This window comes from Saccopteryx leptura, chromosome 3, assembly GCF_036850995.1.
Source record: "Saccopteryx leptura isolate mSacLep1 chromosome 3, mSacLep1_pri_phased_curated, whole genome shotgun sequence".
NCBI lineage: Eukaryota > Metazoa > Chordata > Mammalia > Chiroptera > Emballonuridae > Saccopteryx > Saccopteryx leptura.
The window spans coordinates 161515917-161528234 of NC_089505.1; the positions used below are offsets into that span (position 1 = coordinate 161515917).

Sequence of the window (12318 nt, forward strand, 5' to 3'; positions counted from 1 at the left end):
TTTAAACTATATTATAGGGCCACGATAATCAAAGCAGCATGGTATTGGCAGAAAAATAGACACTCAGACCAATGGAACAGAATAGAAAGCCCAGAAATAAAACCACATATATATGGTCAAATAATCTTTGATAAGGGGCCAACAACACACAATGGAGAAAAGAAAGCCTCTTCAACAAATGGTGTTGGGAAAACTGGAAAACCACATGCAGAAGAATGAAACTTGACTACAGCTTGTCCCCGTGTACTAAAATTAATTCAAAATGGATCAAAGACCTAAATATAAGACCTGAAACAATAAAGTACATAGAAGAAGACATAGGTACTCAACTCATGGACCAGGGTTTTAAAGAACATTTTATGAACTTGACTCCAATGGCAAGAGAAGTGAAGGCAAAGATAAATGAATGGAACTACATCAGAATAAAAAGTTTTTGCTCAGCAAGAGAAACTGACAACAAAATAAACAGACAGCCAACTAAATGGAAAATATTATTTTCAAATAACAGCTCAGATAAGGGCCTGATATCCAAAATTTACAAAGAACTCATAAAACTCAACAACAAACAAACAAACAATCCAATAAAAAAATGGGAAGAGGACATGAACAGACACTTCTCCCAGGGAGAAATACAAATGGCCAATAGATATATGAAAAGATGCTCATCTTCATTAGTTATTAGAGAAATGCAAATCAAAACTACAATGAGATACCATCTCACACCTGTTAGATTAGCTATTATCAACAAGACGGGTAATAGCAAATGTTGGAGAAGCTGCGGAGAAAAGGGAACTCTCATCCACTGTTGGTGGGACTGTAAAGTAGTACAACCATTATGGAGGAAAGTATGGTGGTTCCTCAAAAAACTGAAATAGAACTACCTTATGACCCAGCAATCCCTCTACTGGGTATATACCCCAAAACCTCAGAAACATTGATATGTAAAAACACATGTAGCCCCATATTCATTGCAGCACTGTTCACAGTGGCCAAGACATGGAAACATCCAAAAAGCCCTTCAATAGAAGACTGGATAAAGAAGACGTGGCACATATACACTATGGAATACTACTCAGCCATAAGAAATGATGACATCGGATCATTTACAGCAAAATGGTGGGATCTTGATAACATTATACGAAGTGAAATAAGCAAATCAGAAAAAAACAAGACCTACATGATTCCATACATTGGTGGAACATAAAAACGAGACTAAGGGACATGGACAAGAGTGTGGTGGTTACCAGGAGTGGGGGGAGGGAGGGCGCGGGAGGGAAGGAGGGAGAGGGTTAGGGGGAGGGGGAGGGGCACAAAGAAAACTAGATAGAGGGTGACGGAGGACAATCTGACTTTGGGCGAGGGGTATGCAACATAATTAATGACAAGATAACCTAGACATGTTTTCTTTGAATATATGTACCCTGATTTATTAATGTCATCCCATTAACATTAATAAAAATTTATTTAAAAAAATACATAAATAAAAACAGAATGCATTTTAAAATTCAAATCCAAACTACATTAAGAAGATAAGGAATCATTCATAAAATTGTTTTACAAATAAATAATATTGTTTGCTACCATCATTGGACATGCTTTGAAAAAAAGTATCTGTACTTAGTTTATAAAATTTTTATTAAATGCTCACTATGTGCTAGGCATTGAATTAGAAGATGGCTATGTTGTGACTAACAGGGCATCCATGATCCCTCCTCCAGTGAAGTAAAAATGTATATGTTAAAAAAAAAAGGAAATAATCCAAATAAACTTCATGCACAATTCTAATCAAAATGAATTCTAATTTTTGAAATAAATTAATAATTAACCTTATCCTGACATCAAAAAATATATATGTAAACATAGCATTGCTCCTTCTCTTATGCTGTGACCATGTCATCAAATGCCTAAATATAGATTTGTACAGATAAACTAAATCAGCAGTTCGATCCTGGTCAGGGCACATATAGAAACAGATCGATGTTCCTGTCTCTTTCTCTCTCCCTTTCTTTCCCTCTAAAATCAATAAAATAAACATTTAAAAATTACATTAACTTAAAAAAAAGTAAATCAGCAATTCTGGTTGCTAATTTTTTTACTATAAAATACTAAAAGAATAGCTTGCAAAATCATATTACCAGTATCTTCATAAACTGGTACTTTCATCTGATTTAGATGGGAGTAACAGAAATCAACCCCTGACATGAGTGCCCTCAACTGGTAAAATCATTTGTAAGCATTTCATTAGCACATCTAGAAAAAGTAAGAACGAGGGCTGGACACCTGGCCCTGAAGCTCCCTAGCGGTGTGTGCCTGGCCTGCACATTTCCCCTTGCAGAGCTGCAGACTCTCCTGACACTCCTGGAGCCACCATTCGGCCACCGCCAAGGAATCGCAGACGCACTCCAGCTCCTTCAGACGAGACTCCATCTGGCCTCTCATCTGAGTTGTAGCGTTAGAGAAATAAGTGTAAGATCACACATTCAGCATTAATGTTTTTACTATCTTAAATACTAGATATGCTTATAGTATATCTTTTAGAAAGAATGGTTTTCAATGAAAAGATTCCACCAAATAAATATGAACAAACATTAAGTTAGACTTTGCTAAATAAGAACACATAACTCAAAAGTAGGCTATACTCTAATTTTAAAAAAGTTTGTGGAATAAATGAATATAGCAATATTAGCTTGCAGGGAGAATGTTTATTTAGGAAAAAAAACTTTTTGACTCCTGTCATTTATATTCAAGAATAGATATTATTGATAAAGCTGGTATGGTGGTTTACCACTCCCCAGCCATCAATCTAAAATAACTGTCATTTTTTTGTCATTCAACCTGATAACTCAATTATTTCAGATAGAGTAGCCTTGCTGTACTTGTCTTAGTCCAAATTGGTGAGGTTTACTGTATATCACTTCAAGATAGCTAGTATGATCTGTCCTCAGTAGACTATTTGATCATTAATGTGATTATGAAGTAAATCTCTCCACTTTTATCTATGTTAATCTCTTTGGATGTTGCAGTTCTTCACTGTAGCAGTTTTGTAGAGAGGTGACAGGAAGCAACCTTAACACATGCTTGTACTGTTAATGAAGAAAAAATAACCAATTAGGATTTTCAAAGGGAGGAAAAGCAAGGGCTAGACTCTTTCCCTGACACAGGAACCACCTAGTCCTAGAGCTACTATGCAACATCTGGCGTTCTTAGTCACAAAAGATAGAGCCGGGACAAAGCACCTCCCCAAACCTCTAAGAGCCCATGAGAAAACCAGGAGACTTAAAACAGTAGAATGGTGAAAGAATTTCACCTAAAAAATGACTTTTCTGACTTAATATCAGTAAGAAACCACTGTGACACCACAGTATCTGAAAAACTCAGGCTCCTGTTCCATTTGCCTTTTGAATTTTTTAAAGATTTTATTCATTGAGTTTTAGAGAGAGGGGGGAGAGAGAGAGAATGAGAGAAAGTCAGAGCAAGAAGCATCAACTCGCTGTTGCTTCTCATATGTGCCATGACTGGGCCAGCCTGGGGTCTTGAACCAGCAACCTCAGTGCTCCAGGTCGGGGTCCTATCCACTGTGCCACCACAGGTCAGGGCCATCTGTCTTTTGAACAGGTGTTTTAAGTAGGCTATTATTTAGAGTGCTGCCTAGCAAAAGAGAAGACATTTTCAATGGTATATCTCATGAGAAAAAGAAACCAAAAACCATGAAATGATTTCTTCTGTAGTTTGCCAAAAATAGGAAAAGTAATTCTAAGAAAGTAGTAAGCTGCACATTTGATGGGTTATCTATCTCTGTTTACCAAGCAGAATGCCTGCTCTGGCTGACCTCTTCACACTGGTGCCTCACTTAACTTCTCAGTCAAAAAGTGTGGAGAAAATCCAGAGACAGTAGTCACCTCATTACACTCAGTTGGAACTGAACAGTAACATCCCATGACCAGGAGCTAGCATCCTATGGCTTTCACTGCTTCCTTACGAAACAACATGAAAAGACCCAAAAGGGATGGGGTTTCATTTATAAACTTAAAAATATTCACAAAAACATCATAACTTGCCAACATTGGCCTTCTTCTCATTCTGTTGCAATATGGTGAAAAAAGGAAATGATGAGTTGTTTTTTTTTAATATTATTTTTCTTCCGACAAAGCATTTAGCAGAGAATATTAACTTTGCTTTTATAGACACAAAAGATTTAGTACCAAAAAAACAAGGTGAGATTAAAATATAAGAGGCATTCAAGTTTACATAGTTATGGTCAATGAAGCTCAGTGATAACCATTTTTGAGCTATTTAAATCTGCTCTTGAATAAGAAGATTAAATGTTTATGTTATTTTCCAAATATTAAGAAAAAAGTGAAAAAACATTCATACAAACAAACACTTCAAGCCTGGAAGAAACATTATTTCCTCAGAAAACAAACTCCTACAGAGACTGAGAACAGCTAATTCTTATGTCTAACCTCAGAAAAGGACCACAATGAAGATATTTGTATAATATTCATAAAGTATAAAACATAAGTAAAACATTATTTTATTATTTAAAATGTCAAACTTACCTTCTCTATTTTTTTATTTTTATTTTTTGTTATTAGATTATTTTCAGTTAGCAATTTTTCACATCTGCTTTTTATCATTTTAGCTGCTTCTTGCAACTTTTGTATCTGAAAACAGAATATATTATTAGAGTGATATGTATTATTTTATATTAGAGCCATAGTGTGAAATAAAAAGTTAAATATTTCAACTTTCAATCTTAAACAAATTGTTAGTGTCCTATCAATACCTCAGGATGTTTATCTAACATTACTCCTTCTTTAAATATGAGAATCAGTGCTATCCTCTAATACACAACCCTTTTATAATTTACCTGTCTTTTCTCATCAATATTTCTAGACACTTCGATTGAGCTCTGAGTATTAGAGAGGTATTGATTTCTATTTGTAGATCAATGTCCCTTTAAAGAATCAGTCACTGGTTCATAAATCCCATCTTTCTCATAAAGTTTTTCTTGAATACTACATTTCCAAAACAACTTAGTTTTTCTAAAAAAATATTATTGAACATATGCTGTATTCCATATATATTGTCAAATGTGCTTTTCAGGTAACTCATGGGAGTAAGTTTGATTTATAGTTTATTCATTGGAAAAAAGAAAACATTGGTCTTTCATAACCCTAGAACAAAGTCATTATTCTAAATCAATACCATTAAATATAGAAGATGACAAATATAAGCAAGATTAACAAGCTTATACATAAGGTTTATATTACACCTATGTAATTAATTTTAGATCTACTTTTAGGAATATTTAACACATACATAGGCAATGTTTGATTCAGGAATCAGCAGAATTATCTATTTATTAACATATCTAGGTTGGGACCTTAAAAAACATTTGGGACATATCATGTTCTATCACAAATAAGAGCTCCACCTTTCTTTAGTTCTGCTTATTTAGATCATAAACAAGTGCAGTGTTTTAAATTGTCCACCAAATTCAACAAACATTAAAATAAATGCAGTAGTTACCTGAGTTTTATATACTTCAGTAAGAGCTTTTTGTTGTTTTTCTACTTCTTGCAATTCTAAAAGTTCATTTTCAACAGAAACAACTTCATCCTTCAAAACAGGAAGTGTAGTCTAGCAGGAAATATATAAACAGATATTATATATCATTAAAATTCATTTGTACTCAAATGCTATAGGATTATAAAAATGTAACTCATTTATAACCAAAGTTAATAATTATTTTTGATTGCATATAATTACCATCTAAAAAATTTAGGGCTTTCAAAAAGTTAGTAAAACTTATAAACAACTTTAAAGACTTATACAAGACATACTTAAAAAAAAATTTTTAATTTACTGATTGAAAAAAGACTTGGAAAGTAGACCAGGTTCCTGGTTTGGAAGATGCACACCAGTTTTTTCCAAATCAATAAAAAATGTAGGAGGAACTATTTTGAGGAATACAGGAGCTCTGTTTTGGACATAACTTTGAAATCTCTATTAAATATTCTAGTGGAGATTTCAAGTAGGCTTTGTATGTATGGAAGTCAGGGGCAAGGTCTAGGCTAGAGATAATAAATTTGAAAACTTCTAGGATATAGATGGTATTTAAAGGCCCAACAATCAATGAGATCACCTATCAAATCTGGAGAGATTTGTTTTAAAATTGCTTAATATTTTAAAAAGTATAGGAACTCATTTATGGTAGGTAAGTTAGAAATATATAATACCAACATTAAAAATGAGCCTTTCACCATGTAATTCCAGTTCTAGAAATTTATCCTAACAGATTTGCATAAAGACTCAAAGAAACTACCTGTGTTTTTATACACAATTGTAAAAAACTGGAAGTAGTCCAAAATCCCCCAAAATTACACATATGCCACAATAATAGTAACTTTATCTTTGTTGTGGTTACAGGTAATTGTTAAGTTTTTTACTTTTTTGTTTTTCCAAATTTCTATTATAAATCAATAGACCTTTAAAATTCTCCAAATATTTGCCCTTGCCGGTTGTCTCGGTAGAGCGTCAGCCTGGCGTGCAGGAGTCCTGGGTTCGATTACCGGCCAGGGCACACAGGAGAGGCATCCATCTGGTTCTCCACCCCTCCCCCTCTCTTTCCTCTCTGTCTCTCTCTTCCCTTCAAGGCTCCATTGGAGCAAAGTTGGCCCAGGCGCTGAGGATGGCTCCATTGCCTCTGCCTCAAGCGCTAGAATGGCTGTGGTTGCGACAGAGCAACGCCCCAGATGGGCAGAGCATCGCCCCCTGGTGAGCATGCCGGGTGGATCCCGGTCGGGTGCATCAGGAGTCTGTCTGACTGCCTCCCCATTTCCAACTTCAGAAAAATACAAAAAACAAAACAAAACAAAAAAAAACCTCTCCAAATAAACTTCTATTCTTTCTAATAGAGGAGGTCATTGGGCTTTGGAAGCAATATCAGCTAATTTTTTTTAAATTTGAAACTTTAAAACTTAAAATTATTCTAAAGTAATTAAAAGTAACAAAACATGACATCTATAAACAAAATCGAGAAAACAATGCTGTGAAACATATGTTTCTGCACTTTTAATAGACTATAATAAGGTATACTGCACTATTAATAGAATAAGGTATAAACTTTAACAATAATAATGATTTTATACCCATGTAATATAATAGTAATTCCATTTCCATGAGATTAAAAACTAGATTTATAATTAATAAAATATCCTTCTAATCCTTTCTCTCTGAAAGACAGCAAGAAAATTAAGAAATAAACATAATAAAATTTTCCCTTCCTGGATGAAACATGTTAAGCATTTATTTAGTAAATACTCATTGAGAGCTAAGTATATGTCACATCTTCCCTGGCATCCTGTACATACAAAGATGGGAGCTTATAGGAGAAGATTTCGGGAGGGAAGGGGAATACAGGGAGTAGATTTTGAGCTGACCTTTAAAGGAAAGAGGTTTTAGCTACTTAGAAAAATAGCATTCCAACTGGTAAGGCCAGAAAAATTATAGGAAGAGATACAGAAAAACATGAACAAACTGCAGGAAATAATAAGTATTCATATTTGGCTTAAGTGCAGCATAACTAGTACCCTACATTTGTCTAGTCTCCCTTACAGCTATGTGGGGTCATAGACCTAAATAAGTACAAGAATCAAGTGGTATGGAACTTTCATGAGTCTTCCTAAGGGGAAGAGATGAAAAAAAAAAGATGTGAGGGAGATAATCCATCTTTTTTCCCTCTTCCATCTTGTTGCTTGAATGTTGGCTGAAATGGCTGGAACTCTGGCAGCCATTTTAAATCATGAGGATGGGCTTTACAACCTAGGAATGGCAGAGTAGAGAGCTAAAAACAGAGGCTAGGTTATTCATACCATATCAGCTTGAACTGCCAACTCTGGCCTTGTTTTACATAAACAGATTCTTTTCTGTTTTCTATTTACTCTCCTCCAAAAATAACATAAAGCTGAAAATGCAGTCATTGCTTTTAGTCAAGTCTCATGTGGTTACGTGTTTCTCTGATTGAGATCTCAAATATCTTTTTTCTCAGAAAATATAAAAGCTTCTTCCTCATTTTCTCTTTGGTACACATACAAACCAATCACCCCTTGGATTTGATTGAGTTGGAAAATTCTTTCTGGTTATGAAGCAGCCAAGAACATACTTTCTGGTTTCAAACTGACCATGTCTGAGGTTATATTATATCGTAACCATGACACCTAGAAATAATCTTATGCATTAAAGTTAATGTAATTTTGGATGGTTCACTTAACTGCTAAAACTGGACAGTTAATAATTTTTTTCAAGGTTGAGACAAAAAGACAGTTATTCAACTTCTTAAATCTTATTTAATACTGTTGAAAACAATTTTACTGTATATCTTTGCATACAACTATAAAATTTAATATCTATATACAAATATGTGCATAAAATGATTATATACAGACATATAGATAGGTATATATTTTTAGGAGTTACCTATTAAAATGACACTTTAATGCTCTGAGAAACATAAAAGACAAAATGATATAAGAGCATTATTCTACACATACTGTTATTTCAAGCTATTTGTACTAAGTATCTTAGTGTCATCACACAATACACACACAGTACCTTTAATTTTGTATTCTCAAGATTCAGAGTTTCACTTTCACATTCAATTGAGTAAAGTTTTCCAAGAATCTCTTCACATGATTTTTTTCCATGTTCCTCCATTTTCTTCAGATCTTCCAAAAGATTATTGACTTGCCTTTATAAAATAAATGATATATTTTATAAAAGTTACTGAAATTTTCATTCAAATAATACATTGTGTGTTTTTGAAATTATTTTGGTAGAGTGCACTGTTTCAAATGTTAACTTAATTCACAGAACAAGGGAAATAGAAAGCACTCATCTATATAAAGTTACTATCTAAGTAACCTTGATTAGAAATAACTACCCATTGATAAGGCCTAAGGCCAATGAAAAGTTACACAACATTCTCTTTGCTATTCAATAAAACATCTAAACTATCACCCACAAATATGTCTGTTTCTCATCTACACACATATAATTTCAGGACAAAGTTAAACAAACAAATCAAGTTTAGCAGTAATTAATCTTTAGAAGCAAACTATATATGCTAGTTTTCAGTGATATTATTAAAGAGAATATAAAGAAAACAAAACATTTAAAAGCAAATATTTAGGGTTTATTGTTAGTTTATGAACAATAAATTTCAAAGCATAAAATTTATATGTTTTTATCATTTTTTCTTTGTTATTCATTTAAAGCCTTTTAAGGAACAATAATTTTAGGATTTTAAAAGCACTTATACTTTTATTATAAACTTTATTATATATTTTTACTTATTCTTGTTTAATAGACAAATACTACTTCCATCTTAAGACACAGTTAGTATTAACATTTACTGCAAATAATAGATGACATACCCTCAAATAACAAATATTAATTTACAAATTTAAATTTTTGAAATGTGAACACCAATGTACTTTTAATGGGTAATCATTTTTGTTGTATTTTTAGAATAAGAAAAGTTTATAAAACTATATATATAAAGTATCAAATATAGGCAACACCTCTACTAGAAGAACCAAAATAAAAACCACTCAATGAAAAGAACTAAAAACACTTCTTACTATACAGTAAAAAAGATTCTAAACTTTTTTCTTACTTTTTCATTGTTTCAATCTGAACTTCCAATTCAGTTTTTTCTATTACGATTTTCTCATAATGACTTTTCCAGGCACTGGAAGCTGAAATTGCTTCAGACAACTTGGCTTCCTAAAAATACATAAAGTACTCATCTTGTAATTTAATAACACTTTGGTTTTGTTCAGCACCCTAAATACAAATATGTTATAAACAAGGAAATATCCTAAAAAGTATAGAACTTTTGTTAGAGGAAGTTTCAGTATACAACTTTGAATACAAGAACGTTTTAAAGTAAATTTTAATATCTTTATGTTACTATTATTTCATATGCACACAGTGGCAGTTCCAACTTAACATTTTAAGGATGTTGCTGTAACTATTTTCAAACAATGTATCCTAATTAATCTTAATGAAGATAACGCCCTTTCTATTTATTGAAGTTTTCATTTTGTATTTTATATATAGAAGATACTAACAACCACATAAGCATCAGAGGAGAAAATGCCCTCTGGTGTACATAGAAACTGCCTGCATTTCTGTAATTCCACAGGTTAATAATGCAGTCTTATTTTATAACAATGCAAAACTGTCTTGTAGAGGTCACCCCCACTGGCCTTCAAACACTGTATTGTCAGCAAAGAGATAAAAGTGATAGTAGTAGCTTACCCACTTTGAAGGTAAGCTTGTAGAGGTAGAGATTTTTGTTTGTTTTGTTCATTGCTAGGGCCTTGAATAATGCCTGGCATACAGCAGACTCTTAATAAATGTCAAATGAATCTACACTTTACAAATCCACCTAGTGAGCTGGATAGCCATTGTGCCCCTGTCTACATTCTACAGAAAAACAAACTCACTGAAATGACAATAGTGCCAATAAGCACTAATCAGAAGATCCAGAAGTACAGTATTCTGCCTGACTTGCAGCAGCGCAGTGGATAAAGTGTCAACCTGAAATGCTGAGGTTGCCAGTTCAAGACCCTAGGCCAGGGGTCCCCAAACTTCTTACACAGGAGGCCAGTTCACTGTCCCTCAGACTGTTGGAGGGCCGCCACATACAGTACTCCTCTCACTGACCACCAATGAAAGAGGTGCCCCTTCTGGAAGTGCGGAGGGGGGCCGGATAAATGGCCTCAGGGGGCCGCATGCGGCCTGCGGGCCGTAGTTTGGGGACACCTGCTAGGCTTCCCTGGTCAAGGCACATATGGGAGTTAATGCTTCCTGTTTCCTCTCCCCCTTCTCTCTCTCTCTCTCTCTCTAATGAATTTTTTAAAAATCTTAAAAAAATAAAAAATAAAGGGGACTACTTCAAAAGGAGTGGTCAAAGAAGGTGCCTCTGAAGAGATCTCAATTTAAAAGGTACCTGAATGATGAAATCAAAAGCCCTTCAATAGATGATTGGATAAAGAAGACGTGGTACATATACACTATGGAATACTACACAGCCATAAGAAAAGATGACATTGGATTATTTACAACAATATGGATGGACCTTGATAACATTATACTGAAATAAGTAAATCAGAAAAAACTAAGAACTGTATGATTCCATATATAGGTAGGACACAAAATTGAGACTCATGGACATGGACAAGAGTGTGGTGGTTACTAGGGGGAGGAGAAGGGAGGTGAGGGAGGGGGTGGGGAGGGGAGGGGCATACAGAAAACCAAATAGAAGGTGATGGAAGACAATTTGACTTTGGGTGATAGGTATACAACATAATCAAATGTCAAAATGATCTGGAGATGTTTTCTCTGAATCTATGTACTCTAATTGATCAATGTCACCCTGTTAAAATTAATTGTCTAAATAAAATTTAAAAAGAAAAATAAAACCAGCTAGTGTGAGCCAAAGAAGAACATTATAGCCAAAGGCAACAGCAAACAAAATAGTGACACAAACTCCATGCATTAGAGGGATAGAAAGGAGGCTAATGTTACAAACTGCAGTATGGCCATACACTGTGTTATGACATATATTATTTAAATTTTTTCCCCCTGCAATCATGTGAGACAAGCAGTATTATTATCCCCTATTTTATAGATAAGAAAAGTGAAGCTTAGAGAGGTTTAAGTATCCTACCCAAAGTCACAACGTTAACAAGAGGAGGAGCCTTTCTCTGCTACATAACCTGGGGCATGGGTGATGTGACACTATTTAAATAGGAAAATCCCAAGAATATTATTGACTTGACTGGTTTTTATCACTCAAGAATATTTTCTGGCATTCAACTTGTTTTACAGCTTTCTACAGTTTGAACCTAGTCCTTAATCCTTTTATCTAGTTAAATTCTTCCGAATGTAGGTAAAAGTTAAATATTAGTCTTAAAATGTTAACACTTGAGCTTATAATTAAGTTGTTTTGTTTACATAAGCATTTGTGCAAGTCTGTTTTCATTCCTTACAACCTCTAATATGTAATTCTGTAAGTCTTAACTTTAAGTCTTAACATAAGGTTCTAAGAGGTGGGCTACCAGTGAGACATTAAAAAGAATAAATAGTTTATTAATTGGTATTTGAATAACTATAATAATTCATTAAAAACAACAAAGCACTAAGTCCATTTTCAACTTTGTGCTACACGCAAAGATAATTTTCACATGGTGTGTTTACGTCAGCGAATGATTTTAAATGAATTACAGAGTTTAAAGAACTACTGAA

At 33.8% G+C, this 12318-nt stretch overlaps 1 protein-coding gene across 12 annotated transcripts in view; it reads right to left on the minus strand.

Moving 5' to 3' along the window:
- Positions 1-12318, minus strand: part of ODF2L (outer dense fiber of sperm tails 2 like) — a 79982-nt gene that overhangs the window by 19424 nt on the left and 48240 nt on the right. For 10 of the 12 annotated variants that reach the window (XM_066376705.1, XM_066376707.1, XM_066376712.1 and 7 more), the window contains 5 exons: positions 9680-9789; positions 8617-8752; positions 5533-5643; positions 4560-4664; positions 2281-2439 (listed from right to left, as the gene is read on the minus strand). In XM_066376705.1, the coding sequence (XP_066232802.1) occupies positions 2281-2439; positions 4560-4664; positions 5533-5643; positions 8617-8752; positions 9680-9789 (621 nt within the window). The remainder of the gene's footprint in view (positions 1-2280; positions 2440-4559; positions 4665-5532; positions 5644-8616; positions 8753-9679; positions 9790-12318) is intronic. The other 2 variants (XM_066376713.1, XM_066376711.1) reach the window with 1 other exon arrangement.